A 20,804-nucleotide genomic window follows, 5' to 3' on the forward strand; every position below is an offset into this window, starting at 1 on the left:
ACCATGTGGGCGCTTGTGCTCACTACGTGGGCTCTCACACTTACCATGCAAGCACTTGCATGGGCACTGGCTTGCTGCGCAGGCACACTTTCTCTTCTTCTCTTTCGCCAGGAGGCCCCAGGGACCAAACCCGTGTCCTCCCATATGGTAGGCGGAAGCTCTATCACTTGAGCCACATCTGCTTCCCACCTGAGTTGGTTTTAACTTTGCTCGTTGTTTTGTCTTTTTGTTTTTTCAGGAAGCACTGGAAACCGAACCCAGGGCCTCCCACATGGGAAGCAGGAGCTCAACTGCTTGAGCCATCTCTGCTCCCCTGTGGGAAATGTTTTTAATGCTTCTCCTTTTAGGACGAAGTGTGCTGAAGTTTTTGTTTGTTTCTGAGGTACTACGGGCCAGGTATTGAACCCAGGGCCTCATATGTGGGAAGCCGACGCTCAACCACTGAGGTCCATCAACTCCCGGAGTTGGGTTTTTATTTGTTTGTTTTTTCAATTGACTTTGCTTATTGTTTGTTTTTGTTTTTCTTTCTGGGAGGCACTGGGAACTGAACCTGGGACCTGCCATGTGGGAAGCACTGCTTGAGCCACATCTCCCCAAGAAGAAGGGCATGTTGTATGGTTTTAATTTTAAAACCTGTAGTTAATTTTACATCCAATAAAGTACACTCAGCTTAAGTGTATAGTTTGATTAATTTTTACATATCTGAACAGATGTGTAAGCAAATCAGATTAATCAAATTAAAACAGACAGCATTTCCAGTACTCCATCCCAGTCAGAATGCAAATAACCCTTCTTTTTTTTTTTTTAAGATTTATTTCTCCTTCCTTCCCCACCCCCACCCCAGTTGTCTGCTCTCTCTGTCCATTCACTGTGTGTGCTTCTGTGTCTGCCTGTGTCAGTGGCACCCAGAATCTGTGTCTCTTTTCGTTGCATCATCTTGCTGCGTCAGCTCTGTGTGTGCGGCACCATTCCTGGGCAAGCCGCACTTTTTTTGCACTGGGCAGCTCTCCTTACAGGGCGCACTCCTTGTGCGTGGGGCTCCCATATGTGGGGGACACCCCTGTGTGGCACGGCACTCCTTGCGCGCCTCAGCACTGTGCGTGGGCCAGCTCATCACACAGGTCAGAAGGCCCTGGGTTTGAACCTTGGATCTTCCATGTGGTAGGCAGACGCCCTAACCACTGGGCCAAGTCCGCTTCCCCACCCCTATTCTGATCTTTATTTCCATAGATTACTTTTGCTTGTCTTTACTTTTTTTATTTTTTTTAAAGATTTATTTATTTCTCTCCCCCCACCTAGTTGTCTGTTCTCTGTGTCCATTTGCTGCATATTCTTCTTTTTGTCCACTTCTGTTGTTGTCCGTGGCAAGGGAATCTGTGTTTCTTTTTGTTTCATCATCTTGTGTCAGTTCTCCATGTATGCGGCACCATTCTTAGGGAGGTTGCACTTTCTTTCGTGCTGGGCAGCTCTCCTTACTGGGTGCAATCCTTGTGTGTGGGGTACCCTATGCAGGGGCACCCCTGCGTGGCAGGGCACTCCTTGCACGCATCAGCGCTGCTCATGGGCCAGCTCCACATGGGTCAGGGAGGCCCGGGGTTTGAACCGCGGAACTCCCATGTGGTAGATAGATGCCCTATCCACTGGGCCAAGTCTGCTTCCCTTGCTTGTCTTTTTAAATTTCATATAAATGAAACCATAAGTCTACACTCCTTTGCATCCTTTAACCTAACATGTGCTTGAAATCATTCATGCTTTTGTGTGTAGCAGCATTTTGTGTTTGTTCATTGCTCTTTAGTAGTCCGTTTGATAAATATAGCAGAATTTATTTAGCCATTCCACTTTTGCTGGAAATTTGCTTATTTTCTAGTTTAGAATTATTAAAATAAAGCTACTTTAAACATTCTTATGAAGGTCTTTTTATGGACATATGTGCCTATTTTTGTTGAATTAGAACCCAATAGTGGAATTGATGGATCTTAGGGTAAAGGTATATTTAGCTCTAGCAGGTCCTTCTAAACATTTCCTCAAAGTGGTTGTAGTAATTTAAACTCCCACTAGCAATGTAAGAGAGTTCTAGTTGTTCTCATCCCCATCAACAATTTTTCGTCAGTGTTTTTTTTCTTTTTCAAACAATAAACTTCAGAGAAGTTTTAGATTACAGAAACGTTAAATAGAAAGTATAGGGGATTCCCATATACCCCATCTTGACCCCCTCTCACGTTTCCCCCTATTAATAACATCTTATTTTAGTATGGTTTGCTGGTCCTTTTTTTTTAAGGAGGTACTGGGGATTGAACCCAGGACCTTGTACATGGGAAGCAGATGCTCAACCACTGAGCTATACCCATTCCCCTGCTAGTCCTTTAATTCAAGTTATTCTGATGAGTACATAGTGGTATCTCACTGTGCTTTTATTTGCGTTTCTCTGCTGGCTAAGGATTTTGAATGTATTTTCGTATATTCAAAGGCTTTTTGAATATACTCTTTTTTGAAGAAGGTGTTCAAGTCTTTTACACATTTTTAGGAGTTGTCTTTTCAGTGAGCATTTACATGAGGCAAAATATCTTCTCGTTTTGTGCTCACTCAGAATAACATGCTCACTCACATTATTTTTTTCCTGGCCCTCCTTGTTACCAATTTTCCAGTCACGTTTTGTCCAAGTCCCTGACCATGCAGCCAAATTATTAGTGACTGCCCATGAACCAGTACAGATCTGTGCCTCTTGCCATCTCCCTGGGCAAAATGAGCCACCAGGAACTGTGCTCGGAGTTCTGCCCACTGGGATGATTTCCCTTCACCACATCTTTCGGAGTGACCCCTAAACCCCCTGCTCAAACAGAGCCAGCATGACATGCAGAATAATTTGCAGACCAGGCCCAAAGATTTTCTTCCTCAGTTTTTTGGACATAGAAATATCCTACGAGGCTACAGGGACAGGTTGAGAGTTCAAAGTGTGTGAGTGTAGGTGTCATGGAATTTGGGAAGCCAGAGTGGGACCAGAAAGCAGAGCTGGGACAACTGTCTAGGGACAGCTGCTGTCTCTGTACCTGCTGCCAGGCTTGGGATCGTCATTGGTGAATAGGGCGAGCGTTGGAAAGAAGAGCTGGACGAGCTGGGATCCATCGGCACCTTTAGCCAGAAGGTAATGCCTGTTTCTTCCCTTCTGCCTTCCCAGCCTCTCCCAAGTGTCTCTTTGGTCCAACGATCCCAGAAAAACATATAGGAAAGGAGAGTTTGGGAAATGTAGTTCCAGCTTAGCCAAACATACAACACAAAACTAGCACATTCGTCCAATGAGGTCTTAATTTCAGATACAATACATTTAAGGTCTAGCATGCCTGTTTGCCTTTTTATATATATTCTGATTCTTTATGGAAATCTGCTACATCTTTTTTTTCTTATTTATTATTCCCCTACCCCCATTATCTGCTCTCTGTGTCCGTTCACTGTGTGTTCTTCTGTGTCTGCTTGTATTCTCATTAGGTGGCTCTGGCAACTGATCCTGGGACCTTCTCACTCTCTTGCACCACCTCAGCTATCTGGTCTGCTAAGTCTGTCTCTTTTTGTTGCTCATCTTGCTGTGCCAACTGTCCGCACTGGCCAGTACTCCAGCGAGAGGTGGCACTCTGCATGGGCTGGCATTCCATGTGGGCCAGCTCACACACAGGCCAGCTTACCTTCATCAGGAGGCCCTGGGTGTCAAACCCTGGACCTCCTACATGGTAGATGGGAGCTCAATTGCTCGAGCCACATCTGCTTCCCTCTGCTACATCTTTTTCATCCATTTTCTCTTCTTTTCCTCTACTTTTTAAAAACATGGGAATGATAAAATCCATGTTTTATTACTGCAATATCTGATTATCTGTGAGTCTACTTCTACTTTGTTTTTTTTCCTCTGTGAATATTCATATTTTCCTGCCTCTATGCATGTCTATAAAATGTTGATTGAGTTGGATGTTTTATATAAAAGACTCATCTTTCCCCCCCTCAATTATTGCAATTTTATCACTTTCAGTTATGGTAACCTAAGTGCCAGATAAAGGCTGTGCAGGGCTAGTTCAGTTTCTTTAAAAAAAATTATTGAAGTAAAATTCACATAACATAAAATTAATCACTTTAAAGTGAATAATGCGGTGGCATTTAGTGCATTGGCAATGTAACCACTGCCTCTATCGAGTTCCAAAACATTTTCATCACCCCAAAAAGAAACCTCAAAGCCACTGTCCCCCCCCCTTCACCTGCCTCCCTGGCAACCTCCTTCTCTTTCATACAGATGATTCTATGTTTTACTTTACTCTGTTAGGCTGATACAGTAAGAGGGATTGGGCTGCATTGGAGATGACTTCCAGTTCTACCAAGACTCAGTCCACCTTTGTCTCACCTGTTTTTTTCAGGAATGAGCCCATCAGGCTTTTGAATGAGAAACTCACAGGTCTCTGTCTCCTAAGTCCATGGAGTCCGTGGGAGATTCTGTTCTGACTGCTAGAGGTTTTGAGTTTAACTCTTTAGCCTCCTGCCCCATGTATCTTCAAAATCTAGCAAATGTCATGCATTTTAGGCTTCCTCTAGTAGGACTGTGTCTCCTAAACGCCATGAGACTGTAGACAATTTCATTCTGCCTTTTAGGAGCTTCCAGGAGCTTCCAATCCCTCAGGACCACCAACAGCTCTTTCCTCCAGTAAAGTTCCTTTTCTTTGGCCAAGCCAGATCCTTTGCGCCCAGAATTGTCCAGCACTCCCAGGAAAGAAAAAATTGGCCTGTGATCCTCAGTTTATTCAGGAAGGAAGGGCTCCTCCCTCTGGAATTTTAGTTGATCTCATCCTCATTGCATCCACAGCTGTCTGCTGTCTTTAAAAAGATGATTTTTGCAATTTTTCAGTTTTTTTTTCCTCTAATTTTTGCAGTGGGAGCATTGGCCTGTTGAAAACTCCTAAGAACTAGGTGGAAATGGTTTTTGCTCTTTTCTTAAGTTTTAGTAAACTTATCTTCATTCTTCAAATATTTTCTCCTCTCCATGTTTATGTTTCTCTTTCTGAAATCATATTTTCTGGATTTTTCATGTCTACTTCTTTCTTTTCTATCTTATATATATATTTTTCTTTTCTAATTTTTGTTCTTTAATTCTTTCTTCTGGGAAAGTTACTCAATTTGGTTTTCCACCTCACTAGTGTTTTCTTCAGCTGTATTTATTCTATTTATCCCATCTTCCTGGACTTGTTGGTACTTCTGATATAAAAGGGTACCTCAAAATAATCACACTGTTGTATTCATTCATTCATGAGCCCCTATCATGTCCCAGGTACTGCTCTGGGCACTGGGAATTGAACCACTGCTATACAACGGGGTCTTACCAATTTACATCTCTTGCTCAGACCCACATGTGCAACAGCCAACGCCAACTTGACCTTTCCACTCGAAGGCATCTCAACCTCAAGATGTCTAAAATTGAACCAGGGATCTTACCCTAAAGAGGACTCTCTTGGTGGCAAGTGGCAGAACCCAACTCAAACTGGTTTATGCCATCAAAGAATGACATTGGCCCAGGAGTAGAATGACTTTAGGTCTGGCTGACTTTAGGGGCTCAAATGACATGGACAAGACTTTCCCTCCATCCCTTCAGCTTCTGTTCCTACTTTTCTCTCTGGTGACTTCACTCTTAGGCTCGTCCTTCTTACATGGCGGTGAGATGACCACTAGCAGGTTTGGGCTTACATTCCTCTAGCTCAGTGACTCCAGTAAACTGAGTTTTTTCCTTCTCCAAAATTCCGTCATCAGCCCTTGCTCAAGTCCTGCTGACTTAGCTTGGGCTATGAACTAGTTGTCATCAGGGAAAGGAGTGTGCGGATGTCTGGGTCTTGGGCCCACCCCTGGAACTGATCTGATGTTCTGCCAGCTTTGCAACCCCAGGGTAATGACAGAGCCCCTTTCCTGAGAGCCCCAGGTAATGTCTGAAGGGTGACTCTCATCAGCCTGGCTAAGGAATCATGCTCTTTCCTGAACTAACCTCCTATTGTGTCCTCTTGGTAGGCCTGGGTCCAGGGTTGCCACAGGTCACAAATAATACCACATCACATTTAGGAGTGTGTGCCTTTAAGACCCGGATAGATTTGGCAAATTGCCTTCCAACCTGGCCTTACTAATTGAATAGTCCCACGTGTGAGTTTCCTTTCCCCATTCCTTCCCCATCCCTGATGGCATCAAACTTTTAAAGTTTTTGCCCATCAGATGTGTGACTTGATTAGTGAGCCCAAATGCTAACAAAATTAAGCTTCCCTTCATGTGTTTTCTGGCCGCCAGTATTTTCTGGACTGTTAATTGCCTGCTCCTAGCTTTTGACCATTATGGATTATGTTTGTGTTTTTGTTTTTTCCTTATCGATTTGCGGGGCCCTATAAATTTGTGTGAGGACGGGCCATGCCTTATATTCACCACTGGCACAGAAGAGGGGCGTTTTGTTGCAAGTATCAGAGATTAATTCGAGGAGGTGAAAAAGGGAAGGTATTGGAAGCAGGGAGGGGTTCCGGTACCCCCGGGGATCCAAGAGAAGGAAGAGTAAGGAGTTCTTGGAATCGGGAAGAGAAGGGGCAGGTGCCCGGCAGGTCTCGGTGCTCTCTCACCTCTGTGGTTCTCCACAGCCTGGGTCTCCCAGCTTTTGTTCCTCGTGGTAGAGGAGGGCTGGTCCCGATCGCAGCAGTAACAAACCAGCTGGCTGCCTAGGAGATCCGGAAAAGAGGCTCACAAGAGAGAGTCTGATTGGCCGCCCCAGGGTCACGTGACCCTCCTCCCCAGGCCGGGTTTCCTGTGGGCTGCTAGGAAGATGGCGGCGGCAGGCCCCGCTGTGTGGGGAGGCGCAGCTCTCAGGGAAAAGCCCTGCGAGAGCTGGGCCGAGGCCATCCCCTGCAGGGCTGCGACGGGATGGAATGGGACTTCTACTCCGAAGGCTGCCTCGGTCCTTACGTTTCTTGTGTCTTGCTATGAAGTGGAGTGGCAATATGTTCTCCACACGAGTCACTAGACCTCAGTTTCTGCTGTTCATCGTTCTTTTGTTAGCCTCTTCCTATGTTTTCCTCATGGGGACCACCCTTCTTGGTCCACATGGCTTGGGGAGGCTGACTCCTCCAAGGACGGACATCTGACCCCAGGCTCTAGGGAATGGTGTAGCCCATGGGCTGTCTGGCCACAGTAAATGGCCGGGGACTCCATTCAAGTCAGTGAGGCTTAGACCTGGATTTTGATCAGGGGGCTGGAGAAGAGACCGCTCTCTTTTCTGGTGGCCTTGGAGGGGTGAGGCTGCCGGCCTGGAGGTGCTGGGGGCCATGCCGCTGGAAGACCTGTCTGAGAGGGACAAGTAGCAAAGGGGGAAGCAGGGCTGAGATGGAGACAGACGCTATGACCATGGTGACACTGCTTGGGTCCTGGATGAAGCTATCTGAAGATGTCTACTAGTCCCCTGTATTTTCCAGTCTCCTGAGCCAGTACACCCTTCTCTGTTAAACTTTAAGCCGGTTTAGGTTGAGTTTTCTGTCACTCACCACTCATACTAAGGGACAGGATTAGTGAAACATTAGGCAGTCATTGGTATGCTCTGTGGTGGATGACAGGTTGTGGGAAAGGGACAGAGAAATCCCTGGTGTCCACTTTGGGCACTTTTGAAGTGAAGGACTTACTGGTTGATTACGCCTTGCTCCTCACCTCTACTTGTTGGCCTAGTCAAGGAGTTGGTCCATTGTGGGGTAGAGAGGTGAAGGGCAGATCAAATGCCTCAAATGGTAATGACAGATCAGGAGGGTGTGACAGTGGGGCTGAGGCCTCCTGACCAACTTGGAGACATCCACCCCAAACAGGAGCTAGGGACCCAGCAACAGGCCAGCACCCAGCGCTGAGTCTAAGCACCACCCTCCGATGCATCTGTGGCTTTCTGCATTGGAGAAACCTCGGGACACCTGAGCCCTGACTCAACAGACAGGGGCAGGAAAGCTTCATTGGGCCAGCTCCTTCAGTGGAAGGAGGGAATCAGAAACCAGGGTGTGAGAGCTAGAGTTTTTGTGTTTGTAGCAAATATGTCAAAATGCTTGTATTCGTTCAAGCTGAGAGATATGTGCATACATATAAGTACATCTATAGAATATATTTTTTCTGTGTGTTTGAAACATTTTATAATAAAAAGAATGTGGGGGATGGAATTGTGCACCCCAGTCTGGACATGCTCTTGGTCTCGGTCTGCACTCTGGTGGGTGTGGCCCACTGTAAATAAGATCTCTTCAAGATGTGACTTCAGTTCAGGTGTGGCCCACTGAATTCCACCCGGCTTTAATCCGGATTACTGGATCCTTTATAGGCAGACGGAGCCATGGGAACAGAACAGTTCTGTGGCTGAGGCACCAGACGGTGGGCCAAGAATCTGGGTCAGACAATGGAATGGAAGGGAAGAGGTGAGGTCTAAAAATGAGGAGTTCTGGGTTTGAGTCCAGGCTGGCAAGTTTGCAGGTTTTGACCTTGTTGTCTCCACCCTCCCTCCGTCTTCCTGCCCTTCCTATACTCCCAACCCTCTGATCTAGATACTTGGGAGTTAGCCTGGCCTTTCTCCAATCATAGCAGGCAGCCAGGCACTGTAGCTTCTACCCCCTTCATATGGCTCAAACCAGACCAGTGCTAGCCTCTAAGGGGCCTTTGCTAGAAGTTAAAAGAGTTGCTTCTGGGCTAAGGAATAGGGAAACCATGTTCCCTCTGAGCAAAGGCAGCTTTCAGGTACGTAGCTCTGCTAACAAATAGCTCTTAGGAAGGAAGAGGTATCCTGTCCCCTGGGCAGATTCCCAAGTGCAGGGCTTAGCTGGGGATGCTGGTGGCATTTACCTCCCCTCTGCCTTCCGCTAACACCGCGTGCAAAGCAGAGTGCAGCACGATGTGCCACGGGGCGGCTCGTATCTTCTGCTGCCTCACCACTGGCCCTGCTGCTGCTGCTGCCTTGACTCTGGTACGGGTGTAATCTGCTCTAACAGCTTCCGCGGTCTTTTTCTCACTCACTCCATCTTGTTCTCAGGGCTGCCTTCCGAGTGCTTGGCCGACTGGTCCCAGGTACTCCCCAGTCTCTTGCCTCTTCGAATTTCCATTTCTTCTTCTGCCTCTCCCACCTGAAACCCTCCTTCACCTGGCACTTCCCTGGCCACTGCTGGGAAAGCCCTTGCTCTCTTTCTCCTGCTGGACACGCCTCCTGGTCTTTCAGGACATGGTTCAAGCAACACTCTCCCTGAGAAGTCTTCCCAGATTGGGTCACCCTTCCTGGGCGCCCCTCTCCCTCGGCACTAATCACTGTATTACAAACATGTAATCAGGGCCTAATGCCTGCCGTACTTTCAGGGGCCCATAAACACTTTCTTTTAAAATCAAGGGAAAAAAAAACAACTTTAAGGGTAATAGGAAATGTTCTCTCTCACATACACTCACTAGGGAATTTGTAGGGTCCACAAAAATCTATTTAATTATTTTATTTAAATTTTTTTATAGAGAAAGTTGCCCATGAAGGCTAAAGTGCCCAAGACTCATCAAGGACCTAATGTGGCCCTGACTGCAATAGTTTGTCCTTTTCACCAGTATGCTGTGAGCGAGCTCCTTGAAGGTGGTGGGAGGGTAGGGGGCCTGTGTTGTATTATTATCATTTTTTAAAGATTTATTTATTCCACCCTCCTCTTTGTTTGCGCTCACTGTCTGCTCTACTTATTTTCAGGAGGCCCTAGGAACTGACCTAGGACCTCCCAGGAGGGAGGTGCCAATCGCTTGAGCCACATCCATTCCTTGCTTGTTGTGTCGCTCATTGTGAATGAATCCTTGTTGCATCATCTCGTTGCGTCAGCTCACAGTCTGACAGTCCAGGAATCAAACCTGGACCTCCCATGTCGTAGGTGGGTACCCAACTGCTTGAGCTATGTTGGCCTTCCTGTCGTATTATTTTTAAATCCTTGCCTTCCCAGCCCAGTGCTTGGCACCCAGAACAGGTTCAGTAAAGGCTTTCTGAGTAAATGGTTGAATAAATGAATGAATGAATGGCCTTTGACCAGACATGTTACTCTCTGAGCCTCCATTTCTTGATGTGAAAAGAGCTCTTGCTTCAGAGGGTTGCTGTGAGGATCAAATGATGCGTGGGAAAAGGCTGCGGAATTGTGGAGGTGGAGGCATTCTTGCGGCTGGCTACGCTGGGTGTGGGAGAGGATGGAAGGGTCAGAGGGTGTGGGAAATGGCTCCAGGTGGCTTTGATTCCTTTCTTTTTGGTAACAAACAAAATGTACCCTATTTACGCACATGCAGGGAAAATACTGAAAGATATACACCAAAGTGTCTCACGTGGCCAGCCCTGAACATGGATTACCTTTGTAACTAGAAAAGAAACTAAAATAATGCACAAGGCCCCTTATCCCTAGAAGAACAGCTTTCTAAAATTTCATTTTAGGTCACTGGGCTCCTTTAGCCTTTTTGGTTTTTTGACCAACTTAGAGGCATGTGAAGGCCAGGTCTGTTTTCCTTTTCCCTTTGTGTCCCTCCTGGCGCGGGGTGTGTGTGTGGGGGATATAATGAATGAATGAATCCCGCATTTCAAGGCTGTGGCTACAACTCCTCCTGTCCCACCCACTTCCCTTTCCCAACCCAACCGCAGCAGCACGCGGGCCCAGGTCCCCAGGGACCTCCAGGTGGGTGAAAGGAAGTGAAACTCATTCCTGAGAGCAACTGGAGAGAGCGGAGCTGTGGGCCGAGACTCAGTTTACCGGAGGTGATCCCTTTCCAAGTCATCATGGGACCAGCGGAAGGGATGGGAAAATATCCCCGAAGGTGAGAGGCACCATATACTGCTGAAGAAATCGGAGTCCCCATGCCCTCCCCACTAACGCTTTGGAGACAGGCTTCCCGTGTTCTAGGTAATGTAATATTTTCATAACTCCCACAGGGCTGAACTGTTTCCTTTTTATAAGCCGTGGGTGTCTAAGTCCCTAAAACAATTGGGATCAGTCTTGCCTGTCCTTTAAGAATGCCGGCACACAGTAGGTAGGTACCGAGTAAGGAAATTTGTGCACGGTGACTTCTTGAACGGATCGCCGGGTACCTTCGCGGCGAAGAGAAGAAAGCCCGCCTCCAGCCAACAGGACCCTCGGTGGCCTCCCGCACCCTGTCATTTGGGTCCCCAGGATTCGCCTGGCCTTTGTTGTGCCAAATCTGGCACCTGCTCCTCCAGCCGGTCCTGGCAGAAGGGCCCCGGGCAGCCGTGCCCCCAGCTGCCTCTCGGCGTCCCTTTCTCCCCGCTTCCCGGGCCCCGGGGGCCCCGAGGCACCCCGGGACTCGCAGCCCAGGGTCCGCCCCAGCACTTCCCAGTCGTGGGGGGCCGCGCGTCCCCACTCGCCCGAGCCCCCGCCCTGGACCGGCGTTCTCCGTCTCCTCGGGCCGGGCGGGGGTCCGGGGCTGCGTCCGGGGCCTCGCCCGGCCTCCCCAGGCCTGCGGGGGCCGGAGCCCGAGGGCCGCGGCGCCCGCCCTCTCCTCCCGGCTCGCATCCCGGGGCCGCTTCCATCCCGGGGCCACCCCTGCCCCGCAGCGTCGGGCCCCGGCGCAGCCCCGGCTCCCCGGCTCGAGGCTCGGCGGCCGCGGCCCCCGCCCCCGGCCGCTCCGGGGGAGCCTCGCCCGCCCGCCGCTCCAATGGAGAAGCCCGCAGCTCCCGGCGCTCCCGGGCGGCTCCCGAGGGAGGGGGCGCGGCCGCCCCCGCGGCTCCACCCTCTCGGCGGGGCCGCGGCCGGCTGGGGCCCCTGCCAGTCGCGTCCGCCCCGGGGCCCGCGCCGCGCTCGCGCCCGGCTCGCGCCGGAGCACGCCGCCCCCGGCGGGGACCCGGGGCTCCCCAGCAGGAGGCCCTCCGCCCGCGCCGGTGCGGGGCGCCGCGCGCGGCGATGCCCCGAGGGGGCGGTGGCCGCACGCCGAGCCCGGGGGGGAGCGCGTCGCTGCGGCCGTCCCCGGCCACCTCGGCGACCCTCCGGGAGCCGGGCGCGGAGCCCCGGCGGCGGAGGTGCGGGCCGGCGCGGGCGGCGAGGGCCGCGCTCCCAGCGTCCGGGGCGGGCGCCGGCTGCGGAGCCCCGGCCCGGCTCGGCGCCTCCCGCCTCTCCCCCCCAGCCCCCCGCGAGCTGGCAGGAGGAAATAGCGCGCGGCCCCTTTAAATTTACCCAGGAGCCCTTAAAGGAGCCCCAGGGGCCCCAGACAGGAATCCCCACCCCGGTCCAGCCCGCGCCGCCGAGCGAGCAGCCCGCCGTCCGTGCGGCCGCCCCGCGCCCGCGCCCGCGCCCCGGGGCCCCGCGCCCCGAGCCCTCCGCGCGGGCGCCCGCCGGCGCCGCGGCCCCCGCGCCCGGGCGCCCCGGGGCCCCGCTCGGCAGCGCAGCGCATGGAGCCCGGCGGGGACCACCGCAGCCGGAGCGGCGGCGGCAGGGGCGGCCCCGGGCCCGCAGCAGCCTCGGCACGGGGCCGACGGCTGCCGCCCGCGGGATCCGGCGGCGGCGCGGAGCCCGAGGACGACGACGGCGGTAAGAGCCGGGGCGGGCGGCCCGGGCCGGGGCCCCGGCGTGGGGGAGGGGAGGGCTGCGGCTCGGGGCCCCTCTCCGCCGCCGAACAAAGGGGGGGACGCGGGCAGGGCGGCCGGGGGCGCCACCTGGCGGGCGCGGGCCGCGGCTGCAGGGCCAGCGGGGGCGCCCCCCGCCCAGCTCCCGCGGCCGGGCCGCGGGGCGCGGGCGGCTCCCCTCCCCCTTCGAGGGCCCCGCCTGCTGCGCGGCGCCCGGCCCGAGGGGCCCCGCACGGCCAGCTCCCACGCCGCGGGACGCGCGCCCTCGGCGGGCGGCCTCGCGGCCCCCGCCCCCTTTCTCTTCCAGACTCCTGGTGGTCCTCCTGGGCCGGCTGTCTCTTAAAAGTCTGCCCAGCCCGTGGGGGCCCCCCCGGGGCGCTGGCCCGGAGGCGCCGAGTTCGGAACTCCGCTGTCGCCCCCGGGCGGCCCCTGTCGTCTTGTGGCCTTGCCTTGCTCGGGGACCGGAGCCCCTTTGCGTTTGGCCCACGATCTCCCGGGGCGCTTCGGGCGGCTTTTAAACAGATGGACTGGCCCACGGAGGCAGACACCCCCCACCCCCCGCCTGCGTGTGTTCTCCTCCCCTCTCCCCTTTTTTTTTTTTTTTTTTTCTTTTTTTGCCCAAATTTGCCAGCTCTAGTGGGACCGGCCAGACCTCCTTCGCCCCCAGAGGAGACTGTGTTCTCATTGGACTGCCGCAAAGGTCAACGGCTTCAGAGCCGTGGAGGTTCTCTCCGGGCTAGGGAGAATCTGCCCTCCGCTCGGAGCTGCTCTCCCCTTCCCCTTCCAGAAACTCCCCAGCCCCTTTTGTTTTTAAAGAATCCCAGCTCCTCCCCCTTTTCGGCTCTTAAAGGGCCAGCCCACGTTAGAGTAGCAGGGACCCAGCGCTGGAAGGATGCTTAGAGACCTCCTGGCTACCCCTGGGCCTTCGCAGACAAAGAGGCCTCAGCCCTGAGTGCAGACAGGACCCAGCAGACGACACACAGCGAGTGACTAGGGGAGCCAGGACTCCAACGCAGGGCTCTGACTTTGAAGCCTGGGCTTTTTCTGTGGCTCTACTGGGAAAAAAAAAAAAAAAAAGTGACAGGCGCCCTTTCTGGTCCCCGTCTTTTGTCTCCCTGACCCTAGGATTCTCCACCAGGAGAATGCCCAGAACCTGCCCGATCAGGCTCTGTGGCCAGGAGACCATTTTCTAAATAAAATAGGGGCCTGACCTGGGGGAGGAGGGGGCGGTCTGTCAAAAGGAAGCCTTGGCTTGGGGGTTGCCCAAGGACTGCCTGGCGCCTGCCCTTCTGCTTGCTGGGCAGTGGCCGACACCCTGCCAGAGCGGGGGAAAAAAAAATCCTCAGAAAGCCTTAATGGGCTCCAGGGGCGGGGGTGGGGGGTGGCCACTCCCTGTTGCAGTATCTTCCAGCAGCCACGCTCGTGGCCCTGCTGCTGTCCCCGCTGCTGTCCCCCTTGCAGGGTCCTTGGCTCTCCCAGGTACAACGAGGTCTGGTTAACTCCTTTCCCTGGAGATGCTGACAGCTTGACATGGTCTTTCTTCCATGGGTGCCTGTATTTGGGGAACTGACACTGCTTAGCCCCACCTAAAATGGGACTCTCAGGAGGCAGTATCTGAGACAGTGTTGGAAAGAGGGAGACGACTTTGGGTGGGGCCCTCGGGGCTGGGGCCCTGGGGCGGGCGGGTCCCTGTGCAGCCCTGGATGCAGACACATGCCCCCTTTGTTTCGCCCACCGCCTGCTCCGCTGCGCTGGAACCGCCCGGCGTGCTGCTCTCTGGCTTTTACCCCTGCAGTTCTCTTCCCCACAGGGCCCCTTACAGAGCCCGCTGCCTCGTTGGCCCTCACCTTATTTTTTAAAAAGTCCCTCACCGTGCCCTGCATCCTTTTGTTCTTGATCCTCTCTTAAAGGGGCCGCGCTCTTTGTAAAGGACCACCACTGTTTTGACTCCCTGCTTCTCCCACCTCCCTTTTATTACTGTTTCCATCCCTTCCGGGCTGGGAGCAAGTCCCTCCCCCACCTCCCTGGTTCTAGCGGCAGAATCCACGCCCTGGGTGCCCGGCTTGCAATTCGGAGACTGAAAAACTGTCTCCCTCTCCCCCCTCCTCAGGGCAAGATCTGCAGCTGGAAGGGGGTGCCTTAGGGTCCTGGGGGAGTGCCCCCCTGCCCTGCTCCAGGGCCAGGGGAACTGCATCCGCAGGCAGGAAATACTCAGACCACTGTGAGGCCCGGGCCTCCCGGCCTGGGAAGAGCCGCATCCCCGGCCGAGACCACCGGCGCTACTACCACGACCACTGGCGGCTGGAGTACCTGATGGACTTCAACCCCGCGCGGCACGGCATGGTGTGCATGGTGTGCGGCAGCTCCCTGGCCACGCTCAAGCTCAGCACCATCAAGCGGCACATCCGCCAAAAGCACCCCTACTCCCTGCACTGGAGTCCCCGGGAGAAGGAAGTCATCAGCAACAGCTGGGATGCCCACCTGGGCCTGGGGGCCTGTGGAGAGGCCGAGGGCCTGGGGGCCCAGGGGGCTGAGGAAGAGGAGGAGGAGGAAGAGGAGGAGGAGGAGGAGGGGGCCAGCCTCCCAGCTTGCCCACCCAGGGGCCCAGGTAATGCCGGACATGGAGAGGCAGGGGCCGGGGTGGCGACAGGGCCCCGTGGGGACAGCCCTGGCTTCTCTGACACCTCTCGGCTTTTTGGAGCTGTCGCTGCTCCTTCTCTGGGGGTGGAGTAGTGCTTACTGCGCTGTACAACGGAGGGGAAGGACGGGGGGCCGGGGGCTCTCCAGTGTCCCTGGCAGCTTTGACGGTCTGGTTTTAGAAGGATGGGGTTGAGTAGATGGGGCGGCGATGAGCAGGGGAAGGCTTGGGAGTCGGGTGGCTGGGCTGGGCTTAGGAGCGTGCAAGGTGCTGGAAACGTGGCCGAAGAAATCAGGGTTAGGGCTGGAATGGAGGTGTGGGGGAGGAGTGGGTGGGGCTCAGGGTCTGTGTGCCTGAGGATTAGGGGGACAAAGGGGTTGGGACTCGAGGGGAGAGGAAGAGGAGGGCAAAAAAGCATGAGTCGGACCTGGGGCTTAGAGTCTGAGAGCAAGGCGAGGCTTGTGGGGGACCTGGTCCCTGCGAGGGCCAGTAGCTCAGTTCCTTCCCTCCCTCCGACCCTTTCAGGCAAAGCCCCAGCTGGTGGGGGCAGCCGTCGCCCGCGGCGAGGGGGCCAGGTGGCACCCCGGGCTCGGCGTCGGCGCCTCTCGGCTTCCCGGAGGGCCGGGGGCAGCAGGGGGCTGGGGGCCCGGCGCCTGGAGCGGAGGCTGAAGGAGTCCCTGCAGAACTGGTTCCGGGCCGAGTGTCTCATGGACTACGACCCGCGGGGGAACCGGCTGGTGTGCATGGCCTGTGGCCGGGCACTGCCCAGCCTGCACCTGGACGACATCCGGGCCCACGTGCTAGAGGTGCACCCCAGCTCCCTGGGGCTCAGCGGCCCCCAGCGCAGCGCCCTGCTGCAGGCCTGGGGCGGCCAGCCCGAGGCACTGCCTGAGCCCGCCCGGCCCCCACCAGGTGCGAGGCCGAGACCCCCTGTTAGGGCTGCACAGCAGGGGGCCCTGGTCTAAACTGGGAGGCAGGGACTCCTGGCTGAGGGCTGAATGTCCCAAAGATCCCCGCCCCCCCCCCCACATACACACACTGGCTGGGGCCTGTAGCTTGGGGCTGGGGTGAGGAGCAAGGGACCCCCCTGCGTGGGTAAGGGCATCCCAGCCAGCAGGCTGAGCCCCTCTCCCTCACCCCTTCCCCAACAGAAGACGACCTCGTCCCCCAGGACCTGACCAGAAAGAGCCGGGACTCAGCCCCCACTGCTGGAGCCCCCTCCTCTCAGAACCTCAGCCCCCCAGGCGTAAAGGAAGAGGCTGGCTGGGTCCCTGAGAGGCCCGGGCCGGCAGAGGAGGAGCAGGAGGAGGGCAAGGGCGAGAGGGCGGGGGTCCCGGGCCGGCCGCCGCGGGGTCGCGACCACCGCCGCCACTACCAGGAGCGCTGGCGGCTGGAGTACCTCATGGAGTTCGACGGCGGCCGGCGCGGCCTGGTGTGCATGGTGTGCGGGGGCGCGCTGGCCTCGCTCAAGATGAGCACCATCAAGCGGCACATCCGCCGGCGCCACCCGGGCTCCACGCGTCTCAGCGGGCCCGTCAAGGCCCTCATCGCCCAGGAGTGGACCGAGAAGGCCGCGCACCTGCTGGCCCTGGGACTGCCCTGCCCCGAGTCCCCCCGGGGCCCCGCCGCCCCCAGCCCAGCCGCAGCCTCGGAGCAGGGGGGAGGGGAGGAGGAGGCGCAGCCAGAGGAGGCGTGGTGGGGTGAGTGGAGCAGGAGCAGGGCAGAGCGCGGGAGCGCGGGGGCCGGGGCCCGGGCCAGGCCAGTTGAGGTTGGCTTGGGGAAAGTGAGTAGAAGGTTGAAGGGGAACTCCGGGGAGGGTGGGACCGGAGGGCACAGGCGGGAGGACACAGGGACATGGACAGGAGACCTGGTCTGCCCTGCCTTCCCCCCACCGGTTCCAATCCGGCCCTTTGTCCGTCCCTAGGTGACATCCCGCTCTCGCCCGGGGAGCCGTCGGAGCGGCCGGCCGAGGAGGAGGAGGAAGATGAGGACGGTCCCGAGCCCAGGGGGCTCGCCTTCCCGCCCCTGCCGCCGCCGCCGCCGCCGCCCCCGCCGCCGCCCCGCAGCCGAGAGCAGCGGCGGAACTACCAGCCGCGCTGGCGGGGCGAGTACTTGATGGACTACGACGGCAGCCGGCGCGGCCTGGTGTGCATGGTGTGCGGGGGCGCGCTGGCCACGCTCAAGGTGAGCACCATCAAGCGGCACATCCTGCAGGTGCACCCCTTCTCCATGGACTTCACGCCCGAGGAGCGCCAGACCATCCTGGAGGCCTACGAGGAGGCGGCCCTGCGCTGCTACGGCCACGAGGGCTTCGGGCCGCCGGCCCCCGCGCCGCGCGACGGCGGCGCCGACCTCAAGGCCGGCGCCGTGTGCCGGGCGTAGCGCTCAGCGTCCCGACCGGGGGCGGCCCCCGGGCGCCCCGTGCTCGGCTGAGCCTCGGACGCTGCTGTCCCCCGCTGGCCGGGCTGGGCGCAGCCGGCCAAGTACGGCCTCGGGGGACTGGGTGGGGTCACCAGCCACGCGCCGGAAGGGTCCCTGAGCTTGGCCTCCTCCCGAGGCGCAGTCTCTCCTGGCCCTCCCTCGCAGGGCCCCCCCGTTTTTGGAGAAGCCAAAGCGGCCTCAAAGTGTTAGCAGGGGACGTCCCAGCAGGGGTCCGGCCGCGCCCCACCAGGTGGGTCCCCCTTCTGCAAGGCGGAGGCGGGGTCCGCCGTCTGTCAGTATTAATTAGGGTCCGGAGAGGTGGACGGGCGGGACGCGCCGCCCCTTTGATTTGGGCGGGGGAGGGGGGTCACCCAGTTCTCCGCAGAGACGCGGGGGAGGCCTGGGAGGCCTGGGCTCGGAGCCGGGGAGCCTACCCCACCCTGGCCCGCAAGGCCGGTGGGACCCGGCCGGGCGCGGCGCTGCGGGAACCAGGTGCGCGGCCGGCGCGCCCTTTGTTCCTGAGGCGCCTTTCCCGGGCGCGCTCCGAGGCCGGCGCCCGCGGTTACTTGGGCTCCCTGCTCGGTCCGAGCCCGGGGCCCTGGCGGCCCGGCAGCTGGCGTGCTATTCCCGCCGCTCCTGTCTCCCTTTGTCCGCGGTGAACGCGCCACCCGTTCTCAGTCCCCGGGGCCTGGGGCCCGGCTTTCCGTCCCCTCCCGCGGCGGCGCCAGCCCAGTGGGGGCGCGGAAGGGGCCCCGGCCATCTTCCCAGGCAGGTCCGAGAGGGATGTGTAGATTCATTCTCCTGTGGAGAACAGGTGGCCCCAAGATCAGGCCCTTTTGGCTCTTTGTATTTTATTTTGAAACTGTATTTAATGCTTTTATATGAAAGGGGGAGGGGGTGGGGAGAGAACTGTCCCAATCCCTCTTACGTGCAAATGTCTTATTTATTATGCGTGTATCAGAGATAAGCTGTGAGGTGGCAGAGGAAGGACCTACAGGAAGGAACAAGAACTGGACGGGGTGGGGTGGATGTCAGGCGGGGATGGGAGGCCCCCATACATCCCCTATTAATATGTGACTCTCCAGGCCCTGCTTCCGGCCCCTGGGCCCCTGTGTCTGCTCTTCACCAAGTGAGGCCAGTGCAGGACGGCTTCCCTTAGAGCTAGTGGCAAAGTCAGGGGGTGGGGCTTGAAGGCCGCCTGGAGGGTGAGGAGGGGCTGCTCTGTGGGTGGAAAAGCAGCCGTGGAGGAAGTCCCCCACCCCCATGCCGCAGGCCAGAGCCCAAGGTTCAAGTGCCTCAGGCCCAGTCTCCTTGACTTCCTGATTGGGAGTTGAATTTTATACCATGGGTTTTGTATCATTTTTATATAATTGAAGATTGTTCAAGTTGGAAGGGAACCTGGAGATCAGCTAAGAACTGCTCCTCTCCCAGTCACAGATAGGCGGGATGAAGCTGTCACACAGCCAGGTAGGAACAGTAAAAGCACTAGAACAAAAACCTCAACTCCCAATTTAGTGTTCTTTGCACTATACCACACTGCCTCCTGATCTCTGGTAAGCTATTACCATTTCCATCACTCTTAGGCCTACCACAGGTTAGCATGTGCTGGGTGCTGCAGGCCATCCAATGGAATCGTGATCCTGGCAGTGATAAAGATCTGCAGTTTTTTTGGAATGAGTGTGCAAAGCTCAAGCAGGCAGCTCTTGGCATCCAGGCCTTTGCTGGAGTTGTGGGCAGCAGCCTTCCCTACCTGAACTCCCCAAGTGGGACAGACTACAGCCTGGTCTGTAGCCTCCACAGCGGGCAAGGGCTCTGGCATTGTGTTCTTTGCTGGGGATGCTGTCAGGATTCAGAAAGATACTTAACGGCTTGCCAGTTGACTGAAAAGTCAATTCCCAGTGTGTTTGGACCTCCAGGGTTTCTGAGACAGTATTAAAAGCTTGTGCACAGGGATTACGGATGGCATCAGGCTAAGCACTGCCATCCTTTTTCATTCCTTCATGCATGTTTTCAGTTCCAGAATGAGTATTCTGCCCATTTTGCTATTCTGCCAGGTCAAAACAGTAGGCAAAGCGAGGCAACCAATTATGATCACCTAAGCCCACTGCCGAAGTTCAGGTAAGCCGGGGCAGGATGGTTAGGAATGGCTCAACCTTTGCCCTGATAAGGCAGGGAGAACCCTTAGGAGACAGGAGTGGATGTCTTCACTGAGCCCCAAGCATTCCAGTGGCTCTCAAAGTGTGGCCCTCAGGTCAGCAGCATCACCTTACTAAATTGTTAGAAATACAAATTTTTGGGTCCCACCCCATGCCTACTGAAGCTAATTGGGCTGGGGTGTGCCCTCCAGCAACCATGACCACACGCTGAAGTTCTGGGCAGAAGTAACCTAGAAAGTGCCACTGTGGTGATTCCTGTTTTGACCAAAAATATGGCTTCATGGGTTAGAGGTCAGGGTAGGTGGTTTTCATCTCCAGGAGTGCCTCCTTCCCACCTCAGTAGTCTGACATGAACAGGTGAAGTTTCTTCATGAAAATTCTTTTTTGTTTAACAGTATGCTTGCTCTTATGGCCAATATGTATGTTATTCCGAATACATATTTATATACCATGTTACTTAGTGACATTATTCGAACATTTGTATGTGTATTTGTGAAGTTGTTTGCATCAGTCATTTAAAAAAATTTACAGCCTAAGTTTTTTAAGAGGTATGTTGAATAAATTTTAAAAATCCAACTTATGGGTACAGCAGCCTTAGTTTTCAGGAAGAGAAAATCAGAGGTAACAAGTTCTTTCAGCAAAGATCCAATTTATTTAGTTTCCATTTTCCAAGGCGATGGACTCCCAATTTAAGTGCATTATTACATGGCTTTGTGTGACTAATAGGCTGCTTCATGTTGCAGGCAGGGAACTCTCCTAGGTTGGTGTGTGGCTGAGCTGGGACAACAGACCCCTCTGATCCCATCCACTCCTCATGTTTCTTTCGAAACCTAATGCACAGCTTTGCTCTGCTATGGAAATTCTGCAATCTTGGAATCCTTACCAGTATCAACTATTAGTTGTTTTTGAAAGATTCAAAAGTGGAGTGGGGATAGGGAGAGGGAAAGCCTTGTTTGGTTCTTTACCCACACTGTGTATAGAGAATAAAGTTAGCAGAATGACAACGCAG

At 55.5% G+C, this 20,804-nt stretch overlaps 1 protein-coding gene and 1 non-coding gene across 2 annotated transcripts; one reads left to right on the plus strand and one right to left on the minus strand.

Annotated features, from left to right (window-relative positions):
• Positions 1 to 2,276: 2,276 nt before the first annotated feature.
• Positions 2,277 to 2,351, minus strand: TRNAG-CCC (transfer RNA glycine (anticodon CCC)). Its single transcript has one exon. It is a non-coding gene; the product is annotated as a tRNA-Gly (tRNA).
• Positions 2,352 to 12,352: 10,001 nt separating this feature from the next.
• Positions 12,353 to 20,799, plus strand: ZFTA (zinc finger translocation associated). Its single transcript, XM_004477724.4, has 5 exons — positions 12,353 to 12,545; positions 14,691 to 15,188; positions 15,744 to 16,130; positions 16,370 to 16,918; positions 17,143 to 20,799. Exons 1-5 carry the CDS (start codon positions 12,407 to 12,409, stop codon positions 17,598 to 17,600), a joined length of 2,031 nt encoding a protein of 676 aa, XP_004477781.2. The 5' UTR covers positions 12,353 to 12,406; the 3' UTR covers positions 17,601 to 20,799.
• Positions 20,800 to 20,804: the final 5 nt, after the last annotated feature.

The sequence above is a fragment of the Dasypus novemcinctus genome, chromosome 10 (assembly GCF_030445035.2).
Source record: "Dasypus novemcinctus isolate mDasNov1 chromosome 10, mDasNov1.1.hap2, whole genome shotgun sequence".
Classification (NCBI taxonomy): domain Eukaryota; kingdom Metazoa; phylum Chordata; class Mammalia; order Cingulata; family Dasypodidae; genus Dasypus; species Dasypus novemcinctus.